A 12,097-nucleotide genomic window follows, 5' to 3' on the forward strand; every position below is an offset into this window, starting at 1 on the left:
AGAAAGTTTTCTAAGGTTCTATCATTGGCCAAAAACTGGATTTAAAAAAAATTAATAGGACATTACAGGGCATTTGCATTACAAAACCAATACTGTGGACCCCGTTTCCTACCGCTTTCATCCGGGCTTTACGCAAATAGGTGAGAAGGTCTCCTCCTTCCATCAGTTCCAGGATAATGTATTGGGGTTCATTTAGCAGGCAAACTCCAAGCTGCTTCAGAATGTTGGGATGATTAAACTTGCTAAAAGGTGGAAAAAGACAGGCGGGATGACATGACAGCGATAGAAGTCCTATCTGAGGGCCTTTGTGGAATAGAGCAATTGCTTATCTATAGTTTCTGTCAAAACAAATGATTTTTTTTTTCTCTAATAAATGAAAGCTGCCTTTTCCAAGCGTTGGTTTGTGTGTTTGCCTTACAAAGGTAATACGGCAACCCCTAGTGGCCAATGCATACAGATAGAGTAGGGTGAGTTTTAGAAGAAATCACATTTATATTATTTTATATTTTGAAAAAGAGAGTAATTTTAACTAACGTCCTTCTTCAAAAGATAGTTGAAAACTATATTTTGGATCATCACAAGTATGAGATATTCTCTCTTTTTTTTTTTTAAGAAACAATTCAGACAAGCAGGTTTGGCTACAACTGTTTTCTCAAGAAGTCAGAAGCAAGTAAGCCCTGATCTAATAACACAGCTTGGGACCTCATTGACTACTGCCTGGGTCTTCCCTTTACGATGCCTTTGAGCCATTTTCATGGTCATCAACTGACTTTAACCTTGAGATAAGTTATTAAGACAAGGGATATTTTCATTGATATTACTGTACTTAGGAGAATTCTCTCATACTTGGTCTACTACCCATTATTACACAGTTAGAACATAAGTATATTTAAAGCTGAACAGCTTTACAAAACACACTTCTTTTTTTCTGGTGCAAATTTAATTTTATTAAACCTTGTAATGAATGTTGTTGCTGTTTGTTTCCTTTTGTTTTGTTAAGAAAGAAAAATGTTTTGCCTAAGCACTACCTATGCCCAGGCTCAGAAGACTAGCTTCCATAGAATACTTGTCACTACAGACATGTTTCTGTTTAAACTTCAACCATGTTCATTTTGGGCAAGATCTGTTACGTCAAGTCATTTTGAATGTTGAAAATCCACCAGTCAGCTGTAAAAGTTTCCCGCCCATACCAAGCAAGAATCATTTCAGAGCTGCCCTGATACCTCATCAGATGTGCCTCCTTCAGGAATTCAATCTTCTCCTGGTCTGTGGAGCCCTTCTTCAAAGTCTGTGCAATGTAAAAGAAAGCTGGGAATCAGTAGAGCAGACATTCCTGTGAGCTCAGTGGGTTAATGGAGACAATCTTTGTTTCGTTTTGTAATATCTACCCTGAAAGCTCGAAACAGATAATGGATAATGCATGTGCATGTGTTCTGCAAGCCTATTCAAAAGTTAGCTCTTGTTAATGAAAGTATTTAAGTAGGAAAATCTGATAGATAAAAGATCTAGTAATATTTACACAAAGTCTCTCTAAAATGTAGAAATTTTAAAAGGAGAACAAATTTGGCATATAGGCAAATTTCTTAATTTTTCAGTTTTCTACCTAATATCTATTTTCTCCTGCTTCCTTGTTAACAATACCCTAATCTGTTTCTTAAAGACAAGGTACCCACTCTCAGATCATTGATTTAAGGTAATCATGAAAATCGTGTTCCACAATTCTCCAGCCTCTCTTGCAAATAAGGCTCAGTTCTGGTCAATGAATTCTCTGGCCTGTATGAAGATGCGATGCCAGATTCTTTGAAAACCATCTTGGGACCATGAGGCAACACACATGCACAAAGTCAAAAGAATTTCAGATATAATGGCTCTGACCTGACAGCCCTGAAGCCAGCAGTCATCTTGTTATGTGAGAAAAAGAAACACTTATTTAAACCAGTTGAGAGAATTTTGCCAACTTTTCTGGTTGTATAGCATACCCTTAGAGTAATAAATTCCTAACAAGCTTTGAGCAAGATATTGCTCAATTACATAAAAGACTCATCATCCCTCAATCAAAAGAAAATTTTACAAAAATCTGAGAGTATATCCAGCGCTTCCTTAAAATGACATTAAATATACCACGATGAATAATTGTGTAGTTTCGAATGGTTGGAAAAAGTATAAAAAAGAATGATATTTCATTACACATGAAAATTATATGAAATTCAAATTTCAGTTTTCATAAGTAAAATTTACCTGGAACATAACCACAATCATTGGTTTACAAGACTATGGCACTTTTGCACTCCAATAGTAGAGTTGCATAGTTGCAAATGACATGATATGGCCAGCAAGCCTAAAATATTTACAATCTGCCCTATTCCTAGTACCTTGAGAATGTGCTTAACAACCCCATCTTTATTATATTTGAAGAGCAGAAACTGTCTGCTGGGTCTTAACTAATTAGTAATCAAAGAGGTTACTATTAATTACAGAGCTTATGTAGGAAATGGAAGAAAAACATAGTGATTTCTGTAGCCATGGACAGGCTCCTACCTTCTGCCAGTTCCTTCTTCTATGTAAATCAAGGTAAACATGCTGACATAACATGTCAAAGAGTTAAAAGATCCACATTACCTTCACTGCTACTTTGGTTTCTCCACTTCCAACTCCTAAGATGTCTACTGCTGTCCCTTCATACACTTCTCCAAAGGCACCACTTCCCAATAAGAGACGCAGAGTCAGTTTTTCCCGAGGGAACGCAGGAAGACTTTCAATCTCCTCTTGGGTCGGAAGAGTACTAGAAAATAAGAATATTTTTGGTCTCCCAAAAAACATATGATTTACATGGCTTGCTACGCTTTAGTACATTCTAGGTGATACAGTGACATGAAATTTTGAATTCCTATTCCTCCCTATTCTATCATTCAGAATATTTCTTTCTATCCCCAAAACCAAACAGACCATGTCGCTTAGCTTCTAGCACCTTCATTTTGATAGACACATGCCTGTGCTTGCATTGCCTCAAGATCTTCTACTATAGCTTCTTTTGTTAAAGTTATCAATTATTAATTTCTTTAGGTTACCTATGGTGTAAACAGCTATTGCAAACTAGTCATAAATACATCTGGATATATGAGCTAAAAAGCTTTTATTTTAACTATTTCACACATCTGATTTCTTATGTAAAAAAAATTTCCTATGACCACAAAAACCAACTCCATCACTATCAGGTTAACTTTTAAAAAGCCAAGCCTTTTACTTTTAATATTATAAGGTGAAAAAAATCCTTCTGCTTTAAAACCTTTGAATGTTTAAAAGAGAATCTTGAATGTCAGATGGGCTGAGTATTTTCTCAAGGAAAAGTCACCTCTAAATAGCTAATTTAGACCACCCCTGTGTCTACGTCAAATCCTTTATTTTTATGTCTTGTATTATAAATTCCAAGACCTATGACTACATAATTCCTTTTTGTATAGACGAGAATATAGTGTATCATATAAAAAGACATTTAAATGTTTTCTTTAGTCATGATGACAACAGAAATTCAAAACTGATCTAGCTTAAAGAGTTTTTTGAGGTAATCCCCATACAACTTCTGAAAACAGAATTAAATTGCCTTAATAGAAAACACACAAGACCTTTGAAATTCCTCTCTTCCAGTTGCTTCCATCTGAACCAATCATGTTACTATCTACTCTCTTCGACATAGTATTTAAATCCTTGTTTCATTTATTTTTGAACTACATGATAAAACACTGGAAAACAATTGATTTTTGCTTGTTTTCCTTAGGATAGGATACCCACGTCATTTGCCATCCATCCCAGGTCACATCTGAGAGTGGAAGGGTGTATTATTAATAATTGTGCTAGACTAATGGGCATAAACCAGGATACCCCTGCCCACTCTTCGTCTACATGCCCCATGACGATGGCCCTAGTCACGCACTGTATTGCATAGCAGGCGTTAGCCAGTCCTACTCCAGCTGCCAGACCTCGCAGCTCAGCCAATTCTTTGTCTTCGTTTATGAGAACTGTCAGCCTTTCCTTGGGAGTTTTTTGATTCTTTAGTCTTCTATGCCAGACTACAAAGAAAAAAGACATAATTTGCAAATAAAGCACTGCTTCCTTTTCCCTTTAGAAAATGTTAACAGTACATTTTAAGCATTTATATATAAGAACATTATTGGTACAACAGAATTTGATTGAAAAATATGCCCATAATAGAAAAACTAATTAAGTCTAGGTACAAAGCTATATAAAAACACATAATTTATACCATCTCACTTTTCATCTCAGTTTCAGAGTAGTTTCATATATTTCTTATTGCTCTTATAAACAAGTTGAAGCATCTTAACATCACAGCTTCTCAAAATCACCCATGAACCAGGGTCAAAATAAACCAAAACACACTTGCATAATAATTATTAGTGAAACAAATTCATTTCTGAGTCCAGATATGCCCAAGTTATACTTCTCAGTAGACCTGAGGAATGCTTTCAATAAAATGGCATGCCTTTTAAAAAATGCAAAATACAAGAGCACATATCTATTGTTGCTCATATTCATATATACGAATACAGAGAAAAATTATTGGAATGAAACCCGTCAAATTTTAGCAGTTGTTTCCCTAGTTGTGGGTGATTTGTATTATATTCTTCATGTAATGAGTGGATATTATTTTTATAATCATAAAAATAAATGATATTTTTGAAGATTAAAGTACAATTATGTCAATAAGGTGATCCATCTATGCAAGAATATTGGCTCAAAAGCTGAAAACAGCAAGGATGCTTTGTGAAATGATCATGAAAATCTGAAATTTATTCCATAGTAGCTTCTGTACTCAACAAGTTAGAGTTTTAGTCAAGTGAAATTCCATCTGAGGGACCACACAAGGAAAGATCTTAAGTATTTTTGCTAATGCAATTTCTCAAACCTGAAATGTTCTCAGTAACCTTCTTAGTTTTTAAAGGCACAGGTTAAGCACCCTTCCCTCCCATCTTCAGTGATGCCTTCTGAGACCTCTGCAACCTCTTCTTTCTGAACTTATAAGGCTAATTGTGGCTCTCAGTGAGCACTCTGTCACTATCATATGTAATTCGATTACCGTTGCCTTTTACTGGGTAGCACATATTTCATTATTTGTCTTTTCACACAGATCAGTCTTACTTCTTGAATTAAATGGCAAGTTTGCTAGGTCAGCAATCATGTTTTACACTCTATCATTCCCTCTGCTCTCAGCATATGGCTAATGTTGCACATTAGATATGACCACTCACCAAAGCAAAGGATGTCAATGCTTATTTTTAAACACTTGATTCGACTTTATATTCATAAATATCAGACTGAGGAGAGCTCTCAGCACAATACAAATTTTAAGACAATTTCTACTTTCCATTATTTTAAGAATTCAGTCTTTTCTCATGCACTTACACACTCCTATTAATAAAACCACATGCACTGCTACAAAAGCAAATAACCAGATTAGCTTAGCTATACTCAAAAATCTGTGAGTTCCAAATAGAATAAAGACCTTTAAGTCCTGAGAAAGTCAGATATCCATAAGATGTCTTGAAAGCACAATAGGTTGTCTGAGATTATCTCATGTTCATCCACTAGAGTTAGGGTTTAAACAATGGTGATGTACAAGTAGGCAGGCAAAGGTCAGATGAAAGATTCTTCATGTAATACTTCTTCCCAGTAGGAAAGCAGACAAGCAGTCAAGCCTATATGCCAATTTCCAAATATACTGCAGTCATATGTGTAATTCTGGAGGGGCTGGCTTAGTGGCACAAACATCAGCTGTGCAATACGTAGACTCCCTGGCAGAGTCAGCTAAAATTTTTAGCTTTCCAAGTTTGCTGGAGTTCCATATATTATCTGGGAAGAATATGTGAAAACAAATCTCAAGTCAATTTTCAATGTGCTCTCCAATAGCTCATGACTCCAGTTCGTTTGGGAAAAGAATAAAGATTTAGAACACTGAACAAAATATTGGTTTCTTTTATCCTGAGAGAGTTCAACTTTGTTTGTGACTTTTCCTTATTTTTGAAAAAATAAGCCATAATTTTCTGAATATGTGTGTGAGTTTTCTTTTCTGGTAAAAATCATGCCTTTCTTATAATATTTCAGCTCGTCAGAGACTTATAATGTTAATAGGGCAACCATACATTTTATAATCCAAACCAGGACATTTTAGGTCTGAAAGAACGTGATATCAATGTTTATGCTGAAACAATAGGAATGAACCAGGATTTATGATCACCATAATTACCCTGCAGGCCCAATATCTGACCAATTCTTTTGAGATTATCACTGTATTTTTTCATCATTAAAATGATTTTTTTAAAAAAGAGTTTTAGGATAAGCATATTACCATAAAATGAATAGTGGAAAAAAGATAGTTTTCTATCTACCTAACTTTATTCTTCTGCTTTCATGGTCATTTATAAATGAACAGAGATTTGAGATAAGCAAGTCAGACATCTAAAAGTGAGAGTGAATCCTACAAGCCAGAAATGGATCTTCTGCAATAGAGGCCCTGCTCATTCCAATTCAGGCTGTCTGCCTAGAGACTCAAACTATTCCAACCAAGGACTGTCACTGGTCTCCTATTAATCCTACACTTTTTTTTTTATACCCAGAGTAATTTTTTAAAATTTATTTCAAACTACAAGCCACAAAACACTTGTGACATAGCCAATCATAAACAAATTCTGTTTTAAAGAAAGTTAAAGTCAGTGTCCTTATAAGCAGTTTAATCTAAAGTATACCACAAAATGTAAATACAGATATATTGTTCAGAAAATAATTATCCCTAAATCTAGAAAACAATTCACAAAAGATAATGGTTAAGAAAGTATAGCCAAAGGTAACATTGTGAATTTTATAAATTTATTTCATGTGAGAGATTACATAAACTAAGAGATAAATCAATTAGTATAATCAAGTAAACATTTTACTACCCATTTTTAAAAATCGATATTACTCACCAAAGATCAATGGCATTATAACAACCAGAAATATTCCAATTATAATAGATAGTATAAAGCTTGTTTCTGGTATCCAAAAACCATCTAATAAAATAAATGAGAAAAAAATTAATTCACAAAATAAAGCTAGATAGTCCCAGAGATCTGCCAGATATACCAGAACTAGCTCCTAAAAGATTTTTGCAAGCCAGTTAAGCCATATAACTTGAAATAATCTGTGATGAGTGTATTTACACCATGGGAAGTCAAAATCAAGGTTTTTTCACTTTTTTTTCCCCAAAGAGCCAGTTTACCAACCCGCCATAAGGACATACCTACCCAGTTTTCTACTGTAAAGTGACCGAGAAAACAGGTATAATTTTTTTAACGAATTGAAGATAAAGAAGTCTCAGTCTTCATTATTATGTAGTTGGGATTATTTCTTCTTCTATACTATCTGCATGTACATTTAATCCCATGGGTATTAAACTAAGGAATATAAACATAAAAACATGGTACCTTCTCTTAGGTTGAATAGAGGAGATAAACATGTAGACAGAGCTTGGCAAATTATGGCCTATGGGCTAAATCTGGCCATAGTCTGATTTTGTCCATGGGCTAAGAATGATTTTTAAAGCATTATTTAAAAAAAAAAAAAAAGAAGAAGAAAAAGAAAAAATATGCTCTAGAGACTGGATATAGCCTCCAAAGCTAAAATATTTAGTATTTGGTTCTTTTCAGAAAAAATTTGCTTAGCTCTTATCCAGATAATTAGCTATAATATAAATAAGAATGATATGTTTTATGTAGCATAATGGGCTGTGTGTATATAAAATGCAGTACTTTTTTTGCCTAAGGAGTGTCAGTTAAATATCACGATGAGTTCATTTAAGTTAGGCCTTGAAGAATGAGAAAAATCTGAATTGACAGAATGTGAAGGAAAGGAAATCCCACCTAACAGGATAAAACGTAGCTTGTGGGGACCTGCATTCTAAACTGAAGGAAACAAAGGCTGAAGACCTACGGTTATAAAAGATATTTACCAGTATGACATGGCTACAGTATAGTGACAAATATTGGGAAAGGTGAACCACAGTTGAAGGACAAATCACAGAAGGCCTTAAATGCCACACAAAAATTTGTACGTGGTTCTGAAGGCAGTGAATAGAGAGCCATTTCAGGCACTTCAGAGAGGAGTTAAGTGATCCAGCTGTGCTTTGGCTAGATTAACTGTCAGCATATGATTACGCCAAGAGCACAGGCAAGAAACGATAACTTAAATAAGGAAAGCCGATTAGGAAATAGAAAGATGGGAACTCATCAGACAGAAATCAAGATGGTAAAACAATGGAACTTGGTGACTGAGAAGAGGGGGAAAAAATAAAGAGGCTAGAGGTTTCTAGCCTATGCGATAAAAAAGATGACATATCATAAACTAAAGCAGAATACACAGTGGAAGATGTAAATATTGGGGAAGAGGCAAAGTATAATTTTACACCTGTTGTGTAGAAGATGAGAGTACCAGGAACCTAATAACAAAGACAGCCTTGGAAGTCTATCTAGGACCATACGCTTGATGAAGTGGGCACTAAGGAGTAGCTAATGATCACTGAGAAGAAAAATGTCATCATGATATTGATATTTTAAGAAGATAACATCAGAGCAAATGAATAGTTCAGTAGTTTGAATAATAAGTAATACAGTCACCCAATTTATTGCCAATGTTAAGAATATCCTACCTTAACTCTGAGACTTGGTGTAATAAGTTAGTATATAGATAGACATGGTAACATACCTCCAGCTAACATAATATTCTCACTGATTCCACTATATTCACCAAATCCCAGATTATTTGCAGCTACTACTCTGAACTGAAATGTTCCTTTCAGATTTTTGGACCTCCATGTGCAAATGCTATTGCAGGATCCATTAAATGCCATCTTCCACATTAAATTCTGGTTCTGTGAATCATTCGAAGTATACTTTCTGAAAAAGAAAGAGTAAAATTATGAACATAGAAAATATATGAGACAACATATGTGTTACTTCTAGATGCTCATATATCATTTTAATGACAGAACTCCAGAGCATCTCTTATTGCACACTTTACCCTTGATCTCACTATTCTCACATGTTTTGGCCACAGAACACAGTATGGTGTTGTAAAGTCATCCCAACAATACATAGAGCCAACCGATTCAGCCCATCAGGAAAATAATGAATAATCAATTGCTAAGAGAAGCTGAAGTGCCTTTTCTTACTATCAGAATGTGTAAACCTTCTTCAGAATTCCAAAAACATAATTTTTAACTGGGAATTTTTAAAATCTCTTCTTAATTCTCAGTCTCTATGCACCTATAGTTTACATATACCACATCTGGATAAAATAATATACACATCTGGATAAAATTGATAAGAAAGGTGTAATAGTTCAGCTACTAAAGTTATTGTTACATTTGAGATCCCATGTTTCATTGTTGCCATTTGTATTAGCCTATACTCCCCTCAAAGTCAATCTACATTATTCTTCATATGAAACATGGAAAGAGCACAAGAGCTTCATTTAAAAGATGTAACTAGAATGGCTTTTAACAGAATCATAGACTGAAGGCCTTCCATTTATGTCTTCTCTGACAACAAAAAGTCGGAAACTTTTCAGACCACAACAGTTTTAGGACTTGGTATCAACTCACAGTAAGGTTGGAGGTATGTCATGAAAACCGGCCCTGCTCCTGAAAGAGTGCTCATCCTGGAAGAGCAACAAGGACAGCAAAGGCTAAGCCAGAGAGGGACGGGAAAAGGGCAGTAACATCAGGAGGATCAGGGCAGAGGAGCTGGGCACAACCGATACCAGGAGCTGAGTGTCCTAGGGACCATCCTGACTAAGCTTTAAGACGCACTGTTTTTGTAGATTTTGCTAAATCTCATGTTAGGATTAGCAATTTTATAGTATGACCCAAACAACTCTGATCCAAAAGAAAGAGATCCTTAAAATTTTATAAAATGGCTGTTGGCCACTGAGAAAGAGAAGGAAGAATTCTGACATTGGTTGAACACCTATTCACAATACACCATACTGGTGCTTTTCATATGTCATTTCTTTTCATTGAGTCTTCACAACAACCTGAAGAGGTAGATATCATCATCCCATTTTACAGATAAGAAAACAGAAGTTCAAAAACGGAATAAAGCAAGTAGTTAAACATGTTCTGTGTACTGGGTTAAATAGTTTCCCCCCAAAACTCATGCCATGCCAGACCCTGTGAATATGGCCTTGTTTGGAAATAGGGTTTTTTCAGATGTGATCGAGTTAAAGAGATCATATTGAATTAAAATAGACTCAAACACAATAACCAATGTCCTCTTAAGAAGACAGAATTTAGGCACAGACACACACATGAAGAACATCATGGATGACAGAGCCAGAGACTGGAGTGAGGCATCTACAAGGCAAAGAATTCCAAGCATTGATGGCAATCACCAGAAGCTAATAAGAAGCAGGAAAAGATTCTTTCCTAGAACCTTCAGAAGGAGTGTGGTCCTACTGACACCTTGATTTTAGACTTCCCATCTCCAGAACTTAAGAGAATAAATGTCTGTTGTTTTAAGCCACCCAGTTAGTGGTACTTTGTTACGACAGCCCTAGGAAACCAATACAGTTCGTTCAGCTCCCAAGTTCACGAACTTAGCACTATCACTACCACTGTACTTATAACACAGGGTATACTAGAGTGTCCTGACTGAAGAAGTGACTTTGAAATACTAAAGGTAGAGCAACTCACTCTATTATCTCATCGTCCCTGGACTGAGACTAGAAACTTGGAGCAATGAAATGCAAAGTATTTATGGAGCTATGCATTTAAGGTGTTACTGAAGGGAACATGCTAAAGGAGTCCTAGCAAGACCATGGTGAGGCCTGGCTGGTGAACATAATAAGAGTCACAGTTCTGAAGGTCAGAATATATTTATTCTGCATGAAAAATAGTAACAGAAATTTCAAGAAGGTTTCAGTTAGAAATGTGGCTAACGTAATTCTCTAGCATGACCAGGAAAATTTTTTAAGGTAATGGGAATGCCAGAGCAAGATGAAGCAAAAATAGATCTAAAGCTCAAGTAGCCAGGACTATAATTATGGAAGTGACTTTTGTCCTTGGATCTTCTTAAAAGATGGCTTCATAGTCCCGTGAGGGGAGTGTCTGCGGAATTTGGAATTCTCCCTTCATGTTGGCATAAAATCAGTTCATCTAAGCCAGTTATGATTCACAGAGCTCCTCATACTGGCCAGAGGTTGCATGTGTTAATCAGCTGCTTAGTTTTCATCGAAGGCACATTTTCAGTCCCTGTGAACATACTGCAAATAGTAATCTTTGCAGTAGATACAGAATCCTGTGTTATCTATACATCGCAGACCATTTCAGACCCTGATCTGATTTTACATTCTGAAAAAGACCTAGCTCATTGCCAATTTTCACTAGATATTATTCATCTTGCTAAAAAAATTACTGTGAGAAATTTATATGCATACCATCATCTAACACCAAACATCAGCTTAGCTTCCTGAACAGGATATTAAGTAAATATTAGTTGTGTGTGCCAATGATTGAATTATTTCCATAAAGTTTTGACAAGCAGTTGTAGATTTCTGAGAAGACCACCTTATATAATCAGAGTGCCAAGGCTGGCTGCTAGGAACTGAGCAAAGAATGTAATGATGCCCTCAAGGTCCTTAAACCAAAGATCTTTTAGGTTTATTCATAAATATACATTGAAAAATACTGTTAATTCTGATCTAATAATACCTTATAATTAACTGCTGAGCTCTTTGTTGTTTACAAAGCACTTTTACAAACAGACATACCTGATCTCAAGGATATAGTACTTGAGTCTGCTTCCATTATCATAGGCTTTTTCCCACTGTATTGAATTTTTACTCCCTTCTAATAACTTTGGAATTCCTGGTTTACTTGGGACTCCAGCTTTGGAAACAAAAGAAAATACTGATTGATTAGAAATATAAAATATTTTGCATAACATATCTGTACAGACTATATTTACTAAAAGTAAAGCCAAATACATTAAAGAAATATTCAGAAATATTCTCCTATTAGTGCATTTTTAAATGAGTATATGAAATTTCTTTT

At 35.3% G+C, this 12,097-nt stretch overlaps 1 protein-coding gene across 6 annotated transcripts in view; it reads right to left on the bottom strand.

The window, feature by feature from the left end:
* The window catches only part of ROS1 (ROS proto-oncogene 1, receptor tyrosine kinase), a 112,115-nt gene that overhangs the window by 23,372 nt on the left and 76,646 nt on the right, over positions 1-12,097 (bottom strand). For all 6 annotated transcript variants that reach the window (XM_039871067.1, XM_039871049.1, XM_039871073.1 and 3 more), the window contains 7 exons: positions 11,815-11,932; positions 8,752-8,942; positions 6,978-7,061; positions 3,932-4,067; positions 2,620-2,782; positions 1,224-1,288; positions 113-242 (listed from right to left, as the gene is read on the bottom strand). In XM_039871067.1, coding sequence (XP_039727001.1) covers positions 113-242; positions 1,224-1,288; positions 2,620-2,782; positions 3,932-4,067; positions 6,978-7,061; positions 8,752-8,942; positions 11,815-11,932 — 887 coding nt within the window. The remainder of the gene's footprint in view (positions 1-112; positions 243-1,223; positions 1,289-2,619; positions 2,783-3,931; positions 4,068-6,977; positions 7,062-8,751; positions 8,943-11,814; positions 11,933-12,097) is intronic.

This window comes from Pteropus medius, unplaced genomic scaffold (genome assembly GCF_902729225.1).
Source record: "Pteropus medius unplaced genomic scaffold, Ma_sr-lr_union100, whole genome shotgun sequence".
Classification (NCBI taxonomy): Eukaryota; Metazoa; Chordata; class Mammalia; order Chiroptera; family Pteropodidae; genus Pteropus; species Pteropus medius.